The 25,484-nt window shown below is 43.9% G+C and overlaps 1 protein-coding gene and 1 long non-coding RNA gene across 2 annotated transcripts in view; one reads left to right on the top strand and one right to left on the bottom strand.

Moving 5' to 3' along the window:
• LOC308291809 (myosin-1-like) overlaps positions 1 to 25,484 on the bottom strand; it is a gene marked incomplete at its 3' end in the record, with an annotated part of 96,653 nt that overhangs the window by 16,572 nt on the left and 54,597 nt on the right. The window contains exons 31-37 of the mRNA XM_080733940.1: positions 24,776 to 24,894; positions 13,255 to 13,451; positions 12,067 to 12,250; positions 11,529 to 11,694; positions 9,133 to 9,257; positions 8,248 to 8,363; positions 7,504 to 7,690 (exon numbers count right to left, since the gene is read on the bottom strand). Coding sequence (XP_080590066.1) covers positions 7,504 to 7,690; positions 8,248 to 8,363; positions 9,133 to 9,257; positions 11,529 to 11,694; positions 12,067 to 12,250; positions 13,255 to 13,451; positions 24,776 to 24,894 — 1,094 coding nt within the window. The remainder of the gene's footprint in view (positions 1 to 7,503; positions 7,691 to 8,247; positions 8,364 to 9,132; positions 9,258 to 11,528; positions 11,695 to 12,066; positions 12,251 to 13,254; positions 13,452 to 24,775; positions 24,895 to 25,484) is intronic.
• On the top strand, positions 1,488 to 2,325 carry LOC308291940. Its single transcript, XR_013962373.1, has 3 exons — positions 1,488 to 1,586; positions 1,873 to 1,965; positions 2,231 to 2,325. It is a non-coding gene; the product is annotated as an uncharacterized lncRNA (long non-coding RNA).

The raw sequence follows: 25,484 nt of genomic DNA, 5'->3' as shown, positions 1-25,484 counted from the left end.
TTTTAGAGCGAACGTTTGTAACTCAATTTTTGCTTCTGGGTGGTCCTTGGAACTATATTTTTTTACAGGGGTCCTTCACATGAAAAGGTTTGAGAACCACTGACATAGTAGTCTCTCAAGAACAGACTAACTGAGCTGTTAACTGTTAAGTGAAAAGGATCTTTTCTTTGACGATGGCTGGCCAGATTGCTGACATTATAGAAACATAGGTTTTTCAAAAGGATTCAAAGGATTCAAAAGACACTCGGGTAAAAATTATAATTTTCACGATTTAAAAAAAATAGCAGATCTACAAGCTCGCAGCGCGGCACTCTCAAGCTCTCTCAGCTGCACTCTGAGAAATGATTCTGCGGCCGAGTATATGGCACTATTAGAAAAAGTTATATTTACTCAATAAAATCACTGAATATCATGTATGTGATTGTTTGAGTAGGTCACACCAAACGAAATGAGTAAAAATCCAACTGTTCGTTTTGAGTTAGATGTACTTATATTATTTGAGTTAATTTCGTGAGAATAAATTAGTATTTGACCAACTGATTTTATTCATGAATTATACTCAATTTGTTTTGGTAATTTTCCTTCATAATATTTGAGTATGGAGTACTTATATGGATCAATTTAAAAAGACCCTTAATTATTATTCATTCCAACTAAATAATCTTTCATCTCTCACAACAACCTAAACAATTGAGTAGATATGACTAAGATTCAAAATTGTACACAAGGGTTCATGGGAAAAAAAAGGGTTCATGGGAAAATTCTACTGGAACATTCTGTCAACAAACAGCAGCAGCACACATCTTTTTCAACAAGAGACCTGGAGAGTGTTTGCAAATATTGGTAAGTAGATTTACTGTATCTTTGTGCATATAGGCTACACAAATGTATATTGGGTATAACTTGTGTTCTTTACAAAGGTTTGCAGCTAGTTAAGGTCACAGTGAGGGTAATGTGCAAGCCCTCTAGTCATGACTTTTTGCATTTATTACAAGCTATGCACAGCTGCATACAATGGTGTGTACAATGAAGATAAAATGCACAGGTAGGCCTACATATTATCTACATGTATCTATTATGGTGTTCAATGAGGATTACATGTGTAAAAAACTTGGAAAAAGTATGAAGTAAATAAGCAACATGATTATACAGTATTCCTTGATTTTGGTTTGGCCAAGTAATTATTGGAATCATAAATTGACTAAGCCTCACATGGTGTCAGTTATTTGAATTATTATCTTTTTTTTTTCTTCAGAAGGAGAGTTGGCCTGCCTTGTTAGATGTTTACAGAAATGGTTACAGAAATTAGACCTGAATGTGACAGACATCTTGTCATTGTAGTTAACCACTTGTATACCCTAGCATCCCTATCCTGGGGGAAAATACCAGATCTATAATCTCACGTCTTCTTTTTTACTCTCTTCCCCTCATCTCTGTCTTCCAGGTTAGTGCAAAGTTCAGGATGATCACCACACTGAATCTTGAGCCAAAATGTATGGCAATGTTGGACTTCTATACCCCCAAACTACTGTCCATGTTCCAGTCCAAGAAGGGCAGTTTGGGCACAAATGAGTATTCTACTTCAGGTATGAAACTTTCATTTACTCTAACTGCTTTAACTATATTTCACCTGGCTAATGACAATAATTACTACATTAATTTATGCTAAACTCATCTTTATCCCCTGCAACTCTCTCTCCTGATTATTCATTTCTAAATGTATGTCTTAATAGCTACTAAGGACAGTCTCCCAGCTTCCGTTGCTAAAACTGGGTTGTGGAAACAATTGTATTGCCAAAGTTTATGTTAGTTTATGAAAGTGCAGTCATACTTTTTCTTTATTGTTCAAATAATTATGTTTCTATTCTGCAGAGAGGAATCCCCAATCAACGAACACGAGAGGTCATCATCCGATGTCTCGTCGACCATCTGGAAGAAGATAGTGTCAAGATCAAGGACTTTCAAGTTAGTAAAATAAATGTTTTGACGTTTTAATGTCATCGTGGATGAGACCATCACATGCAAAGGAACAGCATAGTGATGTCCAGAGAAGGTTGTGACATTGGCTGAATGGCTGTTGCATCCGTTGCATGTCTGGTCCAACTGATTCAAGATTATGCCCAGGGCTGCATGTGTGGAGACAGCTAGGATTGCTCAATGTGTGTCTGTGTGTCTTGTAACATTTAGCCTGAAAGTGAGCTCTAAACAATTATCTTCACAATGTGTGCAGGAAGGAAGCTGCTGGTGCACCTGTCAGAGTAGAAGAGAAGTTGACAGAGGAGGTGATGATGAAGATGAAGATCTACCTGCTGCAGAACCAAGAGGACTCAATGAATGAACCTACTGATGTAGGCATTGTGATTAAGGGCATCACTGCCCTCAACAATCTTGGGGATCTGCTGCTATCTGGACTGTTCTATGCCTTTAATCTGAGATACCCCAAGAACCTCAGATATGGTCTTGAGATGTTCCAAAAAGTACTAGTTGAGTTGGATCCCGGACACCTTTCAGCCAAAGTTCAGAGACTGAAAAAATGTCTGCTTGCCGACTACTGTTCAGCAAGATGCTCTCAGAACGTGGGTATAACCTACTGAAAGTGGATTTATTGTCAAAACAGCATTTTTGCAATGGTATTTGTTGCTGGTAGTTTAGCATATAGACATTACATGTGTGCATTAAATGCTTATTTTTTATTATTTCATATTCCAAGTTGTGATTTCCTTTCATGCCAAATGGCCTCTGACTGTCTTCTTTAATGTATTTTGTGGTTATGACTTACTGTTTATTTGATGGGCTCATTGTTCTTATGGTGCATAATGTTTGACAAGACTGCTTACTTACAGTATGCACAGTTCAATTAGAGGTACTTATATACAGTATTGTGAACACACACTGCTCTTTAGTAAACAGAACATTTTAAAAGTGTCAGGGATACCCCTTTCCTGATCATTATCTTTAAACATATTGTTTTTGCAGGCATTGTTGCATGTCATTTACATACTAAAGTATGTTGAATGTTCATACTTGATGTGGTGTTACACTGGTCAAAATTAGTTGATTAAAAACATAATTATCTGCATAATTATTTCATGTGTATTCATTTGACATCATGTACTCCTGGAGTAAAAGGTAAAGTAAATGAAAGGGGTAAAATGGTACTATATGAATTAAATCAATAAAAGTAAATGAATAGAGTAAATGTGACATATTTGTTTTGTTAAATCATACTCTAATATTCAATTAGATCTACTTAATATTTCAATTTATTTACTTGTAGTCTTTTGTGGCATTGACTGAATAATTTAATTATATCTACTCAATTTCTTTAGGTCATTGTACTCAATTTTAGTTGTTAACACCTTCTAAGCCTGGCCGTACTCCCTCGGACTTCCTACTGGGTCCCATCAGCCACGCCGTCTATTCCCGGACTTTTGATATAAATTATAATAAAAAAAAAAAAAACATCGGAAATTCTTCTCTGTGTCTTTTTGGAGCGATCTGAAAGGGTTAATATGCTCTGACAGTCATTTTCTGGTGCTGGGTGTGATACTCCTAATATCCAGCAGGCCACGCCGTTGACTCACATTCTGGATGGATGGCTGGCCAGGAGGAGCCTCATCCTCTCCCCAGTGTTGAAACTCAGCAAGAAGCTCAAACAAGATGGCTGGTCTTTGTCTCTGTTCGTGGATCGCGGTTTCAATCACGTTCGGGCGCCGCTTCTCTATCGCTCCTTTCCCTGCTTCGCCGCACGTAAACGAATGGAATTGATCTCCCCTCCGCCTCGCCAAAGTAAGATCGCCGACCTCTGCAGGATGAATATGTACGCTGTGTCGAGCACTCCAGTACGTGTTGTTATCATGTGGGCTTTGTTTTTTTAAAACATGTTTGTAAATAAATGGCTTATTTCTTCGGCGCTACCTCTGTTCAGAGGGTTCTGCCGCGGCTTGCAACGTGTTAATAAGTACGTAAAAGTTTTGGTTACTTTTACTCAAATTAATTGAGTATCATCTACCTGATTTCATAACAGTAATATTTACTCAATATTTTTGAGTGTAAAAATGTTTCACCAATAAAATTGAGTAGAGCCTAGTTTTTGTTCTAAGAGTGTGGTTGTTCAGGTGGATCTTATCGTCCAGGTCCAACTGGACCTCCTTCACCTGGAACACAGAATGAATTAAAACAGCTGTGATGATGGAGAGGGCCATGCAGCGGTTGGCTTATTTCCCACAACTTTTGACTTTTTTCTTCCATAGATAAAAGTAAAAGAAGCGCTACGTGGGTCCGTCGGTAAAGCAAAAAACTGTAGTGTAGACAGGTGCTCTTTGGAGAGGGTATACAGATAAGAGGACAAACAAAATCTAGTTCCATTCCATTATATTAAAAGATGTGTAGGGATGAGGTGGGGGAACTTAGACAAGATACAAGGCAACTCTGTTTACTTGCAAGTAGAAAACTATTTTATTTTAGATCATGGCAGCAGGATTAAAAACGACTGATGCGTTTCAGCCTCGTAGAGCCTTCATCGGGGTCAGCTTTTTTTCCCAGATGGATGGGCCAACTGGGCCATGCACATGTTCAGAGCATGTTTATTTTAACACCATGGGATGCCAAAAACTTCCAGGAATGTGTTAATCTCTAGATCTCTACGGTATACGGTAGCTATTAGATTAGATGAGATTAGAACAGATTACCTGAGACTGTAGGTGTGGTATTAATAGAGATTATAACAGATTACCTGTGACTGGAGGTGTGGTATTAATAGAGATTAGAACAGATTACCTGTGACTGGAGGTGTGGTATTAATAGAGATTATATGAGATTAGAACAGATTACCTGTGACTGTAGATGTCGTATTAATAGAGATTATAACAGATTAGAACAGATTACCTGTGACTGGAGGTGTGGTATTAATAGAGATTATAACAGATTATAACAGATTACCTGTGACTGTAGATGTCGTATTAATAGAGATTAGAACAGATTACCTGAGACTGGAGGTGTGGTATTAATAGAGATTATAACAGATTACCTGAAACTGGAGGTGTGGTATTAATAGAGATTATAACAGATTACCTGAAACTGGAGGTGTGGTATTAATAGAGATTATAACAGATTACCTGAGACTGGAGGTGTGGTATTAATAGAGATTATAACAGATTACCTGTGACTGGAGGTGTGGTATTAATAGAGATTAGAACAGATTACCTGTGACTGGAGGTGTGGTATTAATAGAGATTATATGAGATTAGAACAGATTACCTGTGACTGTAGATGTCGTATTAATAGAGATTATAACAGATTAGAACAGATTACCTGTGACTGGAGGTGTGGTATTAATAGAGATTATAACAGATTATAACAGATTACCTGTGACTGTAGATGTCGTATTAATAGAGATTAGAACAGATTACCTGAGACTGGAGGTGTGGTATTAATAGAGATTATAACAGATTACCTGTGACTGGAGGTGTGGTATTAATAGAGATTAGAACAGATTACCTGTGACTGTAGATGTCGTATTAATAGAGATTATAACAGACTAGAAATACTGTTCCTTCGAAACAGTGTGGGCTCGATTCCAACCCAACAAATAGGATACTTTAAGGTACTGTAAGGTACAGTACCCTACAGTATTGTACTGTACCTTACTATACTGTACTGCACCTTACTGTACTGTACTGTACTGTACTGTAACTTACTGTACTTTACTGTACTCTACTGTAACTTACTGTACTTTACTGTACTCTACTGTACCTTACTGTACTGTACTTTACTGTACTCTACTGTACCTTACTGTACTGTACTGTACCTTACTGTACTGTACCTTACTGTACTGTACCTTACTGTACTCTACTGTACCTTACTGTACTATACTGTACTGTACTCTACTATGCCGTACTATAACTTACTGTACTGTACTCTACTGTACCTTACTATACTGTACTTTACTGTACTCTACTGTACCTTACTGTACTCTACTGTACTTTACTGTACTCTACTGTACCTTACTGTACTGTACTGTATTGTACTTTACTGTACTGTACTTTACTGTACACTACTGTATCTTGCTGTACCGTACTGTGCTGTACGTTACTGTACTTTACTGTACTTTACTGTACACTACTGTACTGTACTGTACCTTACAGTACTGTACTTTACTGTACTCTGCTGTACCTTACTGTACTTTACTGTACTCTACTGTAACTTACTGTACCTTACTGTACTGTACTTTACTCTACTCTACTGTACTGTACCTTACTGTACTTTACTGTACTCTACTGTACCTTACTGTACTGTACCTTACTGTACTGTACTTTACTGTACTCTACTGTACCTTACTGTACTATACTGTACTGTACTCTACTGTGCCGTACTGTACCTTACTGTACTGTACTCTACTGTACCTTACTATACTGTACTTTACTGTACTCTACTGTACCTTACTGTACTCTACTGTACTTTACTGTACTCTACTGTACCTTACTGTACTGTATTGTACTTTACTGTACCTTACTGTACTGTACTCTACTGTACCTTTCTGTACTGTACCTTTCTGTACCTTACTGTACTTTACTGTACTCTACTGAACCTTACTGTACTTTTACTGTACTCTACTGAACCTTACTGTACTGTACATATTCTATGTGTTCTAGATCTACATTTTTGATTCTGTGTTTGGGAACCAGCAACTGTCAAATGGACTCCAACTGTAGTGGAGTATATTGAGTGCATATACTGTAGGCTAACAATCCCAGATCACATCTGTCCTCCACTATGTCTATAACCAAGGCGTTCTTCTATGTGGCCACTCCAGACTGAGGAGTGGAGCATGGCTTTTATTGTGTTTGTGGATCTGACTTGGAAATGCATTGGTTTTGATATCTCCCTGACAACCAACAACAACCACTAATATGGCTGACTGTCCCTGCGGGCTCTAGGATATATGGCTATGGGATTTACATCCCATCGCCCGGACTTGATTCTTGATCACAGCTGTGTAATCAGTAGAGTGGAGAGGGACATTTATTTATAGTTTTAACTATAACTATAGTTTTATACATCACACAGCTTAGACATTTGGATCAAATCAGAGAGCAGACCTGTGTGAACGCAATGATATAGATAGCATATCTGAAGTGTGAACACTGCAGCCACAGCGCCTTAACATAAACATGGGTCTATTATCCTTCTCTCCACTCTACTAAACCCATTGGAAATGCATTGGGTGCTTAAAGTTAAACATTTTTATTTTTTTATATTTATACTACAAAACATTTCAAAAAGAAAAATACACGCACACTTGTCCTCAGTAAGCTGAACACATAAAAATTTGAATGGTGTTGAAAGGTGTAAGCGTTTAAGAGATGAAGCGCGCCAAAGTTTTAGGATACTGACTAGTATAGAAATAAATAATGAAGATAACATACGTGTGCTCGCCTTTAGGCGAGCCCACAATTACCTGTGACTGGAGGTGTGGTATTAATAGAGATTATAACAGATTACCTGTGACTGTAGGTGTCGTATTAATCTCTGGCTGTCGGCAGCGTAGCGGTTAGCGTGGACCAGCTGGATCTCCATCTCGTTGAGGTCCGACTCCATCTTCTTCCTGAGACGAACCGCTTCGCTGCGCAGACGCACCTCCGCGTCCAGACTGGTCTGCATGGCCTCCAGGGAGCGCTGGTGGCTCCGCCTAGTGGACAACACCGGCGTTTTCGTAATTTGATAATATTTTGAATTTATTTGGGCACTAAAAAAGGTTATTTTCAGTCAGTTCTATAAACCAAAATGGCTATTATCCCAAAGTTTTCCTCGCAACATAATCGCTAAAATATGTTATAGATATCAGGTGCTGGGAGGGAAAATTATGAATATAATGTAGGGGTGCCTCGGATGAAAAATATATTTATAGGGGTGCCAAAAGTCAAAAAAAGTTTGGGAACCCGACTATTTTGCTTTCAAACATGTTTTGGGTCATTTTAATAATAATATTAATCGTGTATTGATTAGGTATTGGGATATTTAGTTAGTTATTTGATCAGGTAGACGATCAGGAATTGGGTTAGGTATTGAGATATTTAGCTAGTTAATCAGGTAGATAGATAATCAGGTATTGATTAGCTATTGAGATATTTAGGTAATCAGTTAGATAATCAGATATTGATTAGGTATTGATATATTTAGCTTGTTAGTTGGTCAGGCACATAATCAGGTATTGATCAGGTATTGGCATAGTGTGGAGTTGCATACCTGAGGTTGTCGATCTCCTCGTCTCTCTCAGAGATCTTGCGTTCCATGTCAGACTTCATCTGTTCCAACTGCAGCTGAGCTCTGAGCGTCTTGCCCTCCTCGTGCTCCAGGGTGCCCTGCAACGCAATATGAAGAAGAGGAAGAATAATTACGCCATGATAAAGATAATAGCATATATAAAGGCTCATATAGCGTGGCACGGCACCAAGTGCTGCGCTATGAGCTTGATTGATTGATTGAAGATTGATTGAAGACTTTATTAGAAGTTTGTATAGGAAAAGGTACAGTTTCACGACGGTACAGTTCACTGGTACAAGGTCAACTAAAAGGAGTAGCTGAGCAGATTAATGAGGGAATCGTTCACTTTGTGATACAAGCATGAAACTTGGCACATATACTCTTCAAATCCCACTCTTTTCAAAAATAGCGCTGGCCACACAAAATTCCAAGATGGCGGCCCCCAAAATCCAAGATGTCCAAAAATGTTGTTTTTCCTTTATAACTCAAAGATTGAAGTTGAATATAAAGATGGGCATTGCGGATATTTTGGTACCAAGTACATGTCTGTATCTATTACGGTTCTTGAGATACAGCGTATAGTCGGAGCGCATTATAAGAATCGTTCACTTTGATGCAAGCATGACATTTGGCACAAATACTATCTAAGGGCCACTCTTAGATAGAAAAGGGCACTGACCACTCAAAATTCCAAAATGTGTGCTTGTAGATCGGCTGTTTTCACTAGTTTAAATCATTTTAAATTGATAAATACAATACTGTCTTTCAAGCAGTTTCAAGGGGCACACTTGACCCTTCTCAGGGGCACACCAAAGGTCCCCAGGCACAGTGGTTGAGAAACACTGGGTTAGTGGAAGGTGATGGTACCTCTGCCTCCTCCAGAGCTGCTCTGATGTCGCTCTTCTCTCCGTCCAGGACCTTCTTCACCCTCTCCAGCTCATGGATGGTCTTCCCCCCATGACCCACCTGGTCCACCAGCTCCAAGATCTCATCTACACACAAGCACACACACACGCACACGCACGCACGCACGCACGCACGCACACACGCACGCACGCACGCACGCACACACGCACACACACACACACACACACACACACACACACACACACTATCAATGTGGGGGTCCTTGATATGAAAATGTTTGGGAACCACTGATGTCAGGATAGAGAGTTTTTCCAGTGGGGAATACGTTTGCAGGGACACCGCACAGTGAACAACGTTTGCAGGGACACCGCACAGTGAACAACGTTTGCAGGGACACCGCACAGTGAACAAAAGGCAACTTCCAGGGAAATTCAGCCCCACCTCCTAGAACGGTCTCTGCCTCATATTGTCACCAGGCTTTTCTCTTCCATGATGAGTAAGCCTGGCTACGCGAGGCTAAAGGCCCATTCCCACTGGGCCAGATAACAGATATCTGGAGATATTTCTCCAGATATTTTTCCATGCAAAGTGGATGGTAGATACAGATAAAAAAATATTTGCCACAGATAAAAGTATCTGTGGCAAATATCTGTGGTATTTTTTTTTTATCTGTATCTACCATCCACTTTGCATGGAAAAATATCTGGAGAAATATCTCCAGATATCTGTTATCTGGCCCAGTGGGAATGGGCCTTAACTTGGAGGAGGAGACAGGTTTTCCTCCAATCAGGTAAGAGTGGTCCCGATTCCGACAGACTTTGCCGAATGCCACTCCCCATCTCTCTCTCTCTCTGTTACTGGAGTAAGAGAGGAAATGACCGTTTTGTCTACCCAGGACGGAGATGCGAGAGACTAGGAAAGTCTTTTGTGCCGGCTGCTCTCAAGCTGTACAACGAGACACACAACGGTCGATTGACAAGGACTACCTTCCTAACGTAGGACGACGGTAGCCTTTGTCTTTACTGGAACTATATCTGCACTGACTTTGACCTCTAAGGACCTTCCAGGGAGGGTGTTTTTTGTGCGTCTTGCCGCATCACCCTTTCTTGTTTATTTTTCTTTTCTTTTGCTAGTTGTTTTTATCGCTCTGATCTTTGGACACTGCACTATTAGGTTGTGTTAGTAGTTTTTTTGTATTTCTGCTTGTGTTTGACATGATGTAGAGATACTTGTTGCACTAACTAGCATTGACTGTTATGGTCACTTTGATTTGGGCACTGTATTATTTTGATAGTCGTGCTTTAAGACACTTTATGTATATATATTATTCGTTCCCTTTCCTGTTGTACCTTGCTCTTACTGTACTTACTGTACTCTGTTCTTGTTTTTTCTTTTTATCTTTTTCATACTTCTCTGTAACTTTGTAAATAACCTTATACTAGATAGATAGATAGATAGATAGATAGATACCTTTATTATCCCAAGGGGGAAATTTAGTTGTCCAGTAGTAGCACAGCAGTATACAGTTATTTACAAAGTTACAGAGACGTAAGAAAGATAGATAAGAGGGAAAAAAAGAAAAAGAAAAAAAAAGACAAGAGCAGTACAGTACCACTAAGGAGAAGGTGCATCAATAGAGGGGGGCGAATAATATATAAGTATATATACATAAAGTGTCTTGCAAAAGAGACCATAGCAGTCAATGCTAGTTAGTGCAAACAAGTATCTCACTGTCATTGTTAAACAAAGCAAAAATACTCAGAAACTACCAACACTAACAACCTAATAGTGCAGTGTCAAAAATCAGTGCGAAAAAACGAAGAAACTAGGAAGCGTGTCACCGCAAGGCGCACCTGAGCACTCTTCCTGGAAGGTCCTTAGAGTTCAAAGTCAATACAGCAATTGTTCCTTAGAGTCAATACAGCAATGGTTCCGAAGTCTAAGTTAGGAAGGGAGACCTTTTCAAGCGTCCGTTATGTGTCTCGTTGTACAGCTTAAGGGCAGCCGGTACAAAAGATTTTCCTAATCTCTCACATCTCCGTACTGGGTAGGTAAAGCGGTCGTTTCCTCTCTTACTCCAGTAACTGGTGATCTCTAGATGGAGGGGGTGGGAGGAGTTCTCCAAGATGGAATCTAGCTTCTTCCCAGTGCGCACCCTGGTGTGCGCATACTGCTGTGCTGCCTCTGGGCAACTAATTTCCCCCCTTGGGATAATAAAGGTATCTATCTATCTATCTATCTATCTATCTATCTATCTGTTTCCTGTCTACCTGCTGTACTATCAAAAATACCCCCACATTTATATTTTTTAAAGGATTGGGGATCTCCAGGTTCGCAGCCTGAAAAGAAGGGTTGACAGATGAAAGTTGAGAAGATAACAGACGTGAGTGCCGTACCTTGTAGGTTCTTGTTCTCTCGCTTGATGGTGTCCAGCTGGTCCAGGGCCTCCTCGTAGCAGTTCTTCAGTTTGAACAGCTCCGTGCTCAGACTGCGACTCTCCTTCTGGGAACACTCCAGCTCCGTCTGACTCTCCTCGTACTTCACCCTCCACTCACTGAGCATCTGAAAACACCCAGCACACAGCATATTGTCACCATTTAATTTGTTTTAAATATAAATATGTCTGTGTGTGGGTTTTTACTAATATTTAACTAAAGGAAAGTATTAAAAAAGTGCTTCTGACTAAGGGCTGATGCATATCCCACTTTAAAGCTGAATTTATTTCGGTTCGGTTCAGACCTGAGCTGTATTTGGGTAAAGTGATGATAATAAGGACACATTCAAGTATCTGAAAATGTATAAAGACACCGTACCAACTTTGATGAGGCAGTATTTTTCTAGCCTCATCACTTGAACTCTCCCCGTAACGTATAACGCAATGCAATGCATAACAATGGTAGTGAAGGGTTATGGTCCGCATAATGACTGGCTCACCTTGTCAAAGTTGCGTTGCTTCTTGTCCAGAGCCAGCGCGGTGGCGTTGGATCGCTCCAGCTCCACCACCAGGTCCTCTATCTCCACAGAGAGGCGCTGTTTGGTCTTCTCCAGAGAGGAACACTTAGCGTTGGACGCCTCCACCGCCTCCTCCACCGTCTGGAGGCGAACCACCAGCTTCTTCCTGTGACACAGGACAGTTAGCCCACATATGCACATATGATTGGCTACTGGCATAGACATAAGCCCATATGATTGGCTACGGGCATAGACATAAGCCCATATGATTGGCTACGGGCATAGACATATGCCCATATGATTGGCTACGGGCATAGACATAAGCCCATATGATTGGCTACGGGCATAGTCATATGCCCATATGATTGGCTACTGGCATAGACAACGCCCCCTCTTGTTGCCCTTATACTGTATAAGCCTCGATGTTATGAGGTCACCCTTTGCCCCATCTGATTTTCTACAGGCCCATGGCCTAACTCTGGGGGAACCCGGGATCGAACTGGGAACCCTGCATGTTCTAAGACAGCAGCTCTACCCCTGAGCCACTGCCCCCCGGCATGAACACACACACACACACACACACACACACACACACACACACACACACACACACACACACACACACATACATAGATTGTCCTCAAGCGTATCGGACATAATATGCCCGTTTAAGTCCATCTGATTGGCTATGGGCATAGACGGCCCATGGCCCGGCCGTAGCCCATGATTGGCTATGGGAATAAACAAAGACACACAGACACATAGATTTGGCTTATTACTTGCACCAGCAGACCGTGCAAGTACTGTGTTTGGCTGCGTATGTAGGTAGGTATATACGGTAGGTAGGTGTGTGTTTAAGCCTGTAGCCCAATCAGGGACGTGGCAACGTCATCATTAACAGCCAATGAGGAAACAGTATTCCTCATGGTGATGCCGCTGCTGGTGATGCACAAGGCGCAAGTTGGCACCTTGACAGAGTGCAGTTGTAGTTTATAAATAAACAGACAGACAGACGGACTGTCTGTGTTGTATCCTACTGGCTCATCTGCCAGTGAGGAGCCCCCATCGGGAGGACATACTACACCTCCTATAGATAGATAGATAGATAGATAGATAGATAGATAGATAGATAGATAGATAGATAGATAGATAGATAGATAGATGTCTCACTTGGCTTCCTCCAGTTCTTCAGTCCTGTGCACAGCGTCCGTCTCATACTTGGTCCTCCACTGCGCCACCTGGCTGTTGGCCTTGGACAGCGCTCTCTGGAGCTCCGCCCGCGCCTCCTGTTCCTCCTCAAACTGCTCCCGCAGGAGGCTGCACTCATGACGGGATGACTGGACCGCATGGGCCAGGCCCACCCTGGCCTAGAGACACACACACACACACACACACACACACACACACACACACACACACACACACACACACACACACACGATGAGAGGACTGGACCGCATGGGCCAGGCCCACCCTGGCCTAGAGACACACACACCCACACACACACACACACACACACACACACACACACACACACACACACACACACACACACACACTTACCATCTACAGTATATTTGCGCCTTTTGTAGCGGTGCCTGCCACCCGAACATTAACATTTGACTGTGTGTTTGTATGAGCATGGATTTGTTTGTCTGTGTGAGCACAGCAACAGCTGCGGCCCAGCCACACCGCTCACTTCTCACTGGGTGGGATTCTTTTTTAAATGTAGAGTAACCAATTATTTTCTGGCTCCGCATCAGTGTGCCGACGGGCCGGTATTCCGACACTAAAACTAACCCTAACTCTAACCCTAACCCTAAATATAACCTCAGTAGCCGTGACGAGTAACTAACCTGCCGACGCTAGTCGGAACAGTGGCCCGTCTGCATATTGAGCGGACCCCTTATTTTCTTACCCCTTTTCTCACCAATATAGCCATATATAAAGCCAACTGATTCCTCCCCACACATATGACTGTGTTGGATCCTACTGGCTCATCTGCCAGGGAGGAGCCCCCACCGGGAGGACGTACTGTTGTATCCTACTGGCTCACCTGCCAGTGAGGAGCCCCCACCGGGAGGACATACTGTTGTATCCTACTGGCTCATCTGCCAGTGAGGAGCCCCCATCGGGAGGACATACTGTTGTATCCTACTGGCTCACCTGCCAGTGAGGAGCCCCCACCGGGAGGACATACTGTTGTATCCTACTGGCTCATCTGCCAGTGAGGAGCCCCCATCGGGAGGACATACTGTTGGATCCTACTGGCTCACCTGCCAGTGAGGAGCCCCCACCGGGAGGACATACTGTTGTATCCTACTGGCTCATCTGCCAGTGAGGAGCCCCCATCGGGAGGACATACTGTTGTATCCTACTGGCTCACCTGCCAGTGAGGAGCCCCCACCGGGAGGACATACTGTTGTATCCTACTGGCTCATCTGCCAGTGAGGAGCCTCCACCGGGAGGACATACTGTTGGATCCTACTGGCTCATCTGCCAGTGAGGAGCCCCCACCGGGAGGACGTACTGTTGTATCCTACTGGCTCATCTGCCAGGGAGGAGCCCCCACCGGGAGGACGTACTGTTGTATCCTACTGGCTCACCTGCCAGTGAGGAGCCCCCACCGGGAGGACATACTGTTGGATCCTACTGGCTCACCTGCCTGTGAGGAGCCCCCACCGGGAGGACGTACTGTTGTATCCTACTGGCTCATCTGCCAGTGAGGAGCCCCCACCGGGAGGACATACTGTTGTATCCTACTGGCTCACCTGCCAGTGAGGAGCCCCCATCGGGAGGACATACTGTTGTATCCTACTGGCTCACCTGCCAGTGAGGAGCCCCCATCGGGAGGACATACTGTTGTATCCTACTGGCTCACCTGCCAGTGAGGAGCCCCCACCGGGAGGACGTACTGTTGGATCCTACTGGCTCATCTGCCAGTGAGGAGCCCCCACCGGGAGGACATACTGTTGGATCCTACTGGCTCATCTGCCAGTGAGGAGCCCCCATCGGGAGGACGTACTGTTGTATCCTACTGGCTCACCTGCCAGTGAGGAGCCCCCACCGGGAGGACATACTGTTGTATCCTACTGGCTCACCTGCCAGGGAGGAGCCCCCACCGGGAGGACATACAGTAGTGTGTACTCGACAAAGCCGGATGCACCACATTAGATTCGAACCCACAACCTCTGTGGTGGTGGGCAGGGACTTTACAACTGTACCACCTGAGCAACCATTGGCGATCAGAAATTATTGCAAACAATTGTTGATGCAGAAACTTGGGAAACTCGACTCAAACTCAAAGTATTTCAGGATACAGATCACGGATACAGGAAGCATCGTCTCCTCCATATGTGGCGGCTTCCAATTATCACACAGACACTGAACAGAATTCTGCCGATGCCTTAGCTCTTGGATTGGGAATCCCTGCAATCCGCAGGCCTCTCCCAACTGATTTATGGACATTACAGAACACAAGCAGTTCACATTTGTAACCAAGCTGTATAATAGCATCCTTAAGGAGTTGGTACTTTAGTATCTTGGTAAGGAATGCTTCTTCCAGACTGTGATCAATTGTACATGACGCCACTTCCAAAATGATCACTTCTTTACTTTCCTCATCAACATCTGGTATAATGTCTAAGTTTGACCTGGAGTCTTAACTGATGAAAACAATGACATTTATAGCTGTCGTCTGTAGAAACCAAAAGGTGGCGCTGTCCATATTCTTTACAGTCTTTGGGTATTCTACATAATGATGTCATCACACATCATCGTCTCAATGTTGTCGTCACAACCGTGCCCTTTAAAATGAATCGTCAAAACAAACAAAACACATTTCTCCAGAAGATCCTGTTGTTTCTAGCAGCTTCTCACGAACGGTTGTTGTCGTCGCTGCCGAACCAACTGCTGTGTTGCACGAGGGATTTCCAGAACCTGACTGTGCTGTAAAGTTTGTCTTATCGGCTTCCTTGATTGGCCAACCCAGTCAGTTGGCTGATTTGTCAAACTTTGTGTGACATTAGCGCTACTGTAACAATACGTTGTGCAGAGCAAGAACTGAAATATCCATCTTGATCCGCAGTGAGAGATGTGGAGATGGTCACATCTGAATCTGAATGCAACACCAGAACTACAGGGCCGTGCCTTTGTTGCAGTGGACCACAAGGTGTACTACTTTGAAGGGAAGCGCGGTCAGATGGACGTCCATGTTTTCAACACAGTGTCTTTACGCTGGAGGAAGTTGCCCCCAGTGACAGAAGGAAAAGGAGAAGGACCCCTTGAGGTTCCCTCCTATCGCTATGGCCACACAGCTGTGCTCATAGAAAATATCATCTACATCGGCAGAAGAGCTAATATGACAGGGTCCTGCGATGAGCTTTATGCATTTGATGTTGACACCCACAGATGGTCCAAGCCCAGGGTTTCTGGGACTGTTCCAAAGTGGAGGTGCGACGTCTCAGCCTGTCATGAGAAGGTCATGTATATCTATGGAGGATACCTCCAGAGTCCTCCGGACATCCACAAGTTGGACACCACCACAATGGTCTGGTCTGCAATTAACACCGGAGACACTCCTACTTTACGTTAACCAAGTGCCACCATCATTGGGACAAAGATGTTTGTATTTGGGTATGAGGGGGATTGTTTGGGCATGTTTGGGAGCGACTGCATTAACATCAGAGTGTTTGACACAGAGACCGACCGCTGGCTGAGCACGCCATCTGCACAGTTTATTCTAGAAGGACGCGGGAATCCTTCAGCCTTTTCCTACAATGGAGAGCTGTACATAATATTTGTTGTCCACTGGTGGGACAAGGGCTTAAATGATCTGTGGAAGTTCAATGCAGAGACCTTCTCCTGGAAGAAGGTTGAGCTCAAGGGGAAAGGCCCCTTGACTCACAGCATGTGCTGTTGCATGGTGGGAGATCGTATCTTCCTATTTGGATCTTTTGGTAAGCCCAATGCAAGGTACCCAATGTGCATATTAGATTTAAGTCCTAGCCTGAAGACATTATGCAAGTTAGCAGTTATCCAGGACGATCTGGAGCAGTCTGAACTGCCACACAACATCAGGTGGGAACTGAGATTCATGACGACCGGCGGCCCTCAGCGAAATAGAAGCTATAGTGACTTCCAGGCCACTCGGCTACGAATCCTCCAACGTAGAAGATCCAGGCTCAGTGACGCCCAATGACCTCCTAATGGACTGGCCACTTCCTTATCTACCCTGAAATGCTTGAGGAGAAGGCGACACACGCAGATTCTAGCCGGCCAATTTTGGGAACACTATACAGGCAAGTTTCTGACATTCCCTGCAGCCTAAGCAGTTTGAGTTCAATAACAGAAAAGTAGAACAATGGGTACCATCGTCTATAGGGGAGGTCACAAGCATCATGCGCAGAGCATCAAGCATCAAGAGACAAACAGCCGAGATTGAATGATCGCACCTATACACGACCCGTAGCACGTTTGATCAAACTCCCAGAACTACCAGCTGAAGCAGCCACCGTCAAGTAGAACCTCCAGAAATGTTCTTTTTTTTTAAAGATATTTTTTGGGCCTTTTCTGCCTTTATTGATAAGTATACAGTAGGTTGACATGGGAAGAGAGAGATGGGGAGGGGACACGCAGCAAAGGCCATCGGGATCAGGATTCCGGACAGGCCGATTTACTAGCCTGAGAGCCTTGACCTTGATTACCCTGTGGCCCAGTACCCTGTGGCCCAGTACCCTGTCGCCCAGTACCCTGTGGCCCAGTGCCCTGTGGCCCAGTACCCTGTGGCCAGTGATGGGCAAGCTACTTGGAAAATGTAGTAAGCTAAGCTACAAGCTACCCTTGATGAAATATAGCTTAAGCTACAACGAAGCTACCCACAGAAAATGTAGCAAAGCAAGCTACAAGCTACACGGAAAAAGTAGCTAACTACTACAAAGCTACTTTTTTTTTTTTTTTTTATCAACTTCATGATCAAGTACAACTTTCCACCAAACAAATAGGCAGGCAAAAAATGCTCAGTTCGGTTGATTATTATAAAACTGGAAACAAGCCCTTATGTCTGGCTTTTTGTGTCATCCTTTAATTTACTTTTTTTAATTTACTTTACGTACACATTAAATGTGTACCTTTTCAGGCTGTGACCCCCCCAAAAATCCTTTTTGAACTGGGGACCCCACCCTGACAATCAATTGGAATTAGGAGTTGAGGCATTACATTTAGTTTCACTCTGTTCCACCGATAAATGTTGTGAAAATAGCAGATCTACAAGCTCACGTTTGGAGCTTGTAGATCTGCCATTTTCACAATGTGTGCCTCTTTTACTATAGTCAATTTGACGATAACTTTTGATGTAGTTTTGGTCTTTTATTTATATTTGTTTAGGGGTCTTCAACGTTTTCAGGCCGGGGACCCCCAAACTGATGGGAAGATGGAGCAGGGACCCCCTACCCTACCACCTCGTAGGGTGGGGGGGTCGGGGCTACGACATATTTTTTATTTTAAATATGTACAAGTTACAGCGAGCAGGGTGGGCCGTACCACTACCATTTCTAAACATACTACTTATTAACTGAGAACCAATGTCAATAATATCAACAATCTGTCAATTGCATAGTAATCATGTATTCAAGCTATTCAAAATGGATAGAATCATGATTATTTTTTTAACATAAATGTAAAAAAACAAAAACATTTTTTGAAATCTTTTTTTTTTAAGCAATAATTTCGCGGACCCCCTGCAGTACCTCCGCGGACCCCCTAGGGGTCGCGGACCCCCTGTTGAAGACCCCACTTTAGGTATTAAAAATGTCTAAAAGGTCCTTAAATTGCCACTTCACTGTCATTAGTTAGCCGTGGACAAAAGAGTGCACTGCAGTGACTTGTGTGCTCACTGTTTTGTCGAAACAGTTGATTAGCTGCAGCCAGCGGTGGAAATGTACTTGAGTACTTTTACTTTTATTTGTACTTCAAGTAGCTTATTTTTAAAAGCATGTACCGGTATGCACTCTTGAATACATACGTTTATTTAAAAGCAAGTACTTTTTTTACTCTTACTTGTAACATTTTGACTGAGTTTACTGTGGATTGGAGTGTGACCAGGAGTACTCTGTACTCTTACTCAAGTACTTCGAGTACTGTCCATCTCTGGCTGAAGCCTGATTTATGCTCCGCCCCCGGAGATCTACAAGCTCACAATGTTGGCATTTGCAACGCGATGTGAGCTTGTATGTCAGTTGTTCTCAGTCTCACTTCTCACACGTTCCCTGAACATGGTGCGGGCATGCAGAGGTGGGACGTTCGCGAACGAATTGAATCTTTTGAACGGCTCTTTGAAGTGAACGATGGGATCCGGTTCGCGCAGTAGAGAGTGCGTAGTAGAGAGCGCATATAGTGAGACAGATCGTTGGCTCGGTCTCACTTCAAAGAGCCATACATCCCTCTAGATGCGGGCTGAAGTGTCAGTCGCTGTCGTACTCAACACAGTGAAGTGAAAGCATGCAGCGCTGTGCAGAACAACATGTTTGGGGATCTGTTGGGAATTATTTTCCTCACAAACGTTATTTAGCAGTCAAATTTCGCCGGGATAGTAACGTGTAGCGTTTGTTGCACGCTACGTCACTACTGGAGTCTAAAAATAGCTCCGCTACGCTACAGCTACGCTGGTTCAAAAGGAGCTGCGCTACCGTGACGCTACTGAGAAATGTAGTTAAGCTATGTAGCGCCGCTACTTGTAGCTCGCTACTGCCCATCACTGCCTGTGGCCCAGTACCCTGTCGCCCTGTGGCCCAGTGCCCTGTGGCCCAGGCCAACCTCAAGAAATGTTAAGTTCATCATCATTTACCCAAGAAAGTCTTGCCTTTCACTGAACGTTGAACCATAGAACTCCATGAGAGGTGAAACAAACCCATCTACCAGACGACAACCTGGTATTTTTTTTATCTTATTCCTTTAAACAGAATATTCTGCATGCTATCTTTTGTTAACCATCTGATATTAGTAATTAAGTGACTATTCTACCTGACATCACTAGCTATAATCCTTAAGCATATCCTCCACTACACCTGCCAACCTGTGACAAACCACAACAACCTGGCAACGAAAAGGGCCCTGGATATTGGAGGGACGCTGGCCCCAACAATGCTTTAGACAGTTGCTCGTAGCGACACCATCAGGACGATAACAGCGTCAGTTCAGGATGTTAATGGCATAGGACCGGACCTTCATAACATGTATGTCCAAATGTCTAGACAAGAATCTTTGCACAGAATACATTTTACCTGTTGATGACCTCTGGGTCAAAGTAGCCTCGCATAGCCAGACAATATCACTGTGTGGATATTAGTCTGGTTCTTCTCAGTGTTATTTCCTTTACCAAGGGACAGTTAAAAAAAGATTCAAACGGACTGAGGTGGCAAAACCCCACCTTGGAACGCTGCAGAGTTTCTGAGCGTTAACTGCTGACAACAGACATTTATAACTGTCGTCTGCAGAAACTAATTGGTGGCGCTGTCCATAATCTTTACAGTCTATGGGTATTCTACGTAATGATGTCATCACACGTCATCATCTCAATGTCGTCGTCACAACCGTGCCCTTTAAAATGAATCGTCAAAACAGACAAAACACATTTCTCTAGAAGATCCGGTTGTCTCTACCATCCTTTCATGAAAATCTTTTGTCGACGCAGCAGAACCAACACAGCAGTGGATTTCCAAGACCTGTCTGTGCTGTAAAGTTTATCTTATCGGCTTCCTTGATTGGCCAGCCCAATCAGTTGGCTGATTTGTAGAACTTTGTGTGAAATTAGCGCTACTGAAACAATACGTTGTACGTGCGGAGCAAGAATTGAGATATCCATCTTGATCTGCAGTGTGAGAGATGTGGAGATGGTCACATCTGAATCCGAATGGAACACCAGAAGTAGATGGCCGTGCCTTTGTTGCAGTGGACCACAAGGTGTACTACTTTGAAGGGAATCACAGGAGTGATCAGATTGAGGTTCATGTTTTCAACACAGTGTCTTTACGCTGGAGGAAGTTGCCCCCAGTGACAGACGGAAGAGGAGAAGGACCCCTTGAGGTTCCCTCCTATCGCGATGGCCACACAGCTGTGCTCATAGAAGATATAATCTACATCTGGGGAGGATCTAATATGACAGGGTCCTGCGACGAGCTTTATGCATTTGATGTTGACACCCACAGATGGTCCAAGCCCAGGGTTTCTGGGACTGTTCCAGAGGGGAGGTACGACAGCTCAGCCTGTCTCATGGGGAAGGTCATGTATATCTATGGAGGAGACATCCAGAGTCATAATGACATCTATGACTTCTACAAGTTGGACACCACCACAATGCTCTGGTCTGCAATTAACACCGGAGAAACTCCGTCACCTACTTTACATTCACCAACAGCCACCATCATCGGGACAAAGATATTTGTATTTGGGTTTGAGGGGAGCGACTGCATTAACATCAGAGTGTTTGACACAGAGACCGACTGCTGGCTGAGCACGCCTTCTGCACAGTTTATTCTAGATGGACGTGCGAGTCCTTCAGCCTTTTCCTACAATGGAGAGCTGTACATGTTATTTGTTAGCCACTGGTGGGACAAGGCCTTAAATGATCTGTGGAAGTTCAATCCAGAGACCTTCTCCTGGAAGAAGGTTGAGCTCAAGGGGAAAGGCCCGTCTCAGAAATACAGCATAAGCTGTTGCATGATGGGAGATCGTATTTTCCTATTTGGATATTTTGGTGCGCCCAATGCGAGGTACCAAATGTGCATATTACATTTAAGTCCTAGCCTGAAGACGTTATGCAAGCTGGCGGTTATCCAGGACGATCTGGAGCAGTCTGAACTGCCACACGACATCAGGTGGGAACTGAGATTCATGACGACCGGCGGCCCTGAGCGAAATAGAAGCTATAGTAGTGACTTCCAGGCCACTCGGCGACGTATCCTCCAACGTAGAAGATCCAGGCTCAGTGACGCCCAATGACCTCCTAATGGACAGGCCAGATCATTCTATTCTTAAACCTAATCCTAACCTCAGTAACCGTGACACGGGTGACTAGCTAACCTGCCGACTCCCTTAGGCGAAAAGACGGGACGTAGAAATAGTGAGATTTCCCCATGGGTACCATCATCCTCGTGATAGATCCAGACCTTCCCAGGGCGTTCTGGTCTGTAGGGAAGGTCACAAGCATCATACCCAGAAGAGACAAACGGCCGAGAGTGAATGATTGTACCTGTACACGACCCGTAGCGCGTTTGATCAATCTCCCAGAACTACCAGCTGAAGCAGCCCCCGTCAAGGAGAACCTCAAGAAATGTTAAGTTCATCATCATTTACCTAAGAAGGTCTTGGCTTTCACTGAATGGTGAACCATAGAAATCCATGAAAGGTGAAACAAACAGTACCAGAGGACAAACTGGTACTTTTGATCTTATTCCTTTATCCAGAGTATTCTGTGTGCTATCTTTTGTTAACCACCTGACATTAATATTTAAGGGCCCTAGATATTGGAGGGGCACTGGCCCCAAAAAGGACGAGAATCACTGCTTTAGACAGTTGCTCGTATAGCGCCACCATAAGGACGATAACAATGTCAGTTCAGGATGTTAATGGCATAGATAGGACTGGACCTATAGAATGTACGTCCAAATGTCTTTTTACATTTATTTTTCAAGACAAGAATTGCATATCCAGACAATACTGCATGGATATTAGTCTGGTTCTTCTCAGTGTTATTACTTGCGCCACCAGAGCGAGGAAGTACTACGTTTGGCTGCGTATGTATGTCCTCCTCTCTCTGCAGATGATGTCCTAAAACTAGTGACCTCCTCGAGACCTACCACCTGCGCCCTCGACCCAATCCCTTCTCCAATCTTCCAGACGATTGCACCTGACCTACTTCCCTTCATAACCGCTATCATCAACAGTTCTGTAACTTCAGGCTGTGTCCCATCTGCCTTTAAGGCAGCCAGAGTATCACCACTCCTCAAGAAACCAACTCTTGACCACTCGGACGTCAAGAACTACAGACCGGTATCCCTCCTATCCTTTCTTTCAAAAACCCTTGAACGTGTGGTCTCTAACCAGCTTTCTCTCCATCTCTCACAGAACAACCTGCTGGATCCCAACCAGTCAGGTTTTAAACCAGCCCATTCGACAGAAATGGCACTCCTAGCAGTCACAGAAGCACTCCATGCTGCCCAGTCTGCCTCCCACTCTGCAGTCCCGATTCTTCTGGATTTCTCAGTGGCATTCGACACAGTGAATCATCAACTGCTCCTGGACACCTTTGCTGACCTAGACATCACCGGGACGGCACTTAAGTGGTTCTCCTCCTACCTGTCGGACCGGACCTACCAGGTCTCATGGAAAGGTTTGCTTTCATCCCCCCGAACCCATACTTGGCCCGCTGCTTTTCTCCCTGTACATTAAATCCCTTGGTGCTGTCATCTCTGCTCACAATCTATCCTATCACTGCTATGCTGATGACACTCATCTGTTTTTGTCCTTCCCCCCTTCTGCCACCCAGGTGGAAGAACGCATTGCTGCATGTCTGGCCGACATCTCACAGTGAATGTCAGCCCACCACCTCAAGCTGAACCCGGACAAGACGTAGCTACTCTTCTTCCCAGCTAAGTCTTGCCCCATGCAAGATCTCACTATTTCCATAGATAATGCATTGGTGACTACAGTTCCTACTGCTAGAAATCCCTACACCCCCACCCGTGCACTTAGATCAACCAACACAGGGATGCTGACAGAACCCTCGCTAAAAACCACAGGGCAAAAATCCACTTGTCCGAGACAGTTTGCCCTCCTGGCCCCCAAGCTGTGGAATAAACTCCCTGTCGCACTTAGAACAACGGACTCACTCGCTAGCTTTCGCCGTGGACTGAAGACTCACCTTTTCAGACTCCACCTAAACCCTTAGCACTACTGGAAAAATCAATGACCATACATGAAGCTAGTTAGCATTTGTTTTTAAGTTTTTTTTAGAAACCTTTTTTTATTTCTTTACGGATTATATTGTTTTCTAGATAGATATTCATTTGCATTTGTTATATTGCTGTTGATGTACTGACATTTAACCTTGTTTATTATTGTGATGTTTTATCTGCTTATTATTATTATTATCCACTTTGGATTAAAAGCGTCTGCTAAATGCCTAAAGTAAACTGTAAACTGGCGGTGTCCTTCTTTGTTTAAGCCCGCAGCCCAATCAGGGACCAGCATTTGTGGCAACGTCATCATTAACAGCCAATGAGGGACCAGCATTCCTTGTGATGCCAGTGGGATGTCACTGGCATCGCCAGTGGGGATGTCACTGGCATCGCCAGTGGTGATGCCAGTGGTGATACCAGCACTTCATGGTGCGCACTTCATGGTGCGCACTGCATGACGCGCTCTGCTGGCGCATAAGTACTTGTGCACAGAGCGCAAGTTGGCACCTCGACAGAGTGCAGTTCTAGTTATTTTTTCCAAGGGGCGGTTACAAAAAGATTATAACAGACTGGGGCGGTTACAAAAAGATTCAAACAGACTGGAGAGGTTACAAAAAGATTCAAACAGACTGCCCTACATTTGCATACTGGGCCCTGGTTGGTTCCTCACTATATTTGAATGACTGGGCGGGGCCATGTTTCTTTGAAAGGCAGATTTGTGGTCAAAGGTCACCAACCTTGGTCTCCTCCTCCAGGTGTCTCTTCAGGTCGTCGGTGTTCTGACAAAGCCCCACCTTGGACCGCTGCAACTGACCAATCAGAGCCTCGCGCTCCTCCAGGCGACGGCTGTACTCCGCTGATTGACAGACAGACAGACAGACAGACAGACATACAGACATACAGATGGACAGACAGACAGACAGACAGACAGACAGACAGACAGACGGGTGAAGAGACACACAGACAGACAGACACACAGACAGACAGACAGACAGACAGACAGATGGATTGGTCAATATATTGATAGAGAGAACAGGATGGAAAGACTGAGACAATAGGCTCTATGCATATACGCCATTTTGTTCTACTTCCGGGTGTCTTTCGACTTCCTTCACAGGTGTTTCTGATGATACTAATGAAGGGTCTGTTCCATTCTGGTCAAACAGAGTCATGGTGCTGCTATTGTGCATGTTGGCTCACTAGAAACACTCTGCTACACCTGTGTGGGGAAAAAGTACTCAAAGTGTCCTTCAGTGGGTTCCAAATGTCCCCATGCAGGTGTGTAACTCTGAGAGCGTACAAATGGAAGCAAAATGGACCTGCAAGGGTCCATTTGATTCCATTTGTATAGAGTTATGGGGGTCCTTGAAATTAAAGAACCACTGTACAATAAATCAAACAGAGCCTTCATTAGTATCATCAGTAACACCTGTGAAGGAAGTCGAA

This window comes from Nannobrachium achirus (assembly GCF_963921795.1).
Source record: "Nannobrachium achirus genome assembly, chromosome: 9".
Taxonomy (NCBI): Eukaryota; Metazoa; Chordata; class Actinopteri; order Myctophiformes; family Myctophidae; genus Nannobrachium; species Nannobrachium achirus.
The sequence above is the reverse complement of the archived record's forward strand: the minus strand, read 5'-3'. Positions and strand labels throughout refer to the sequence as shown.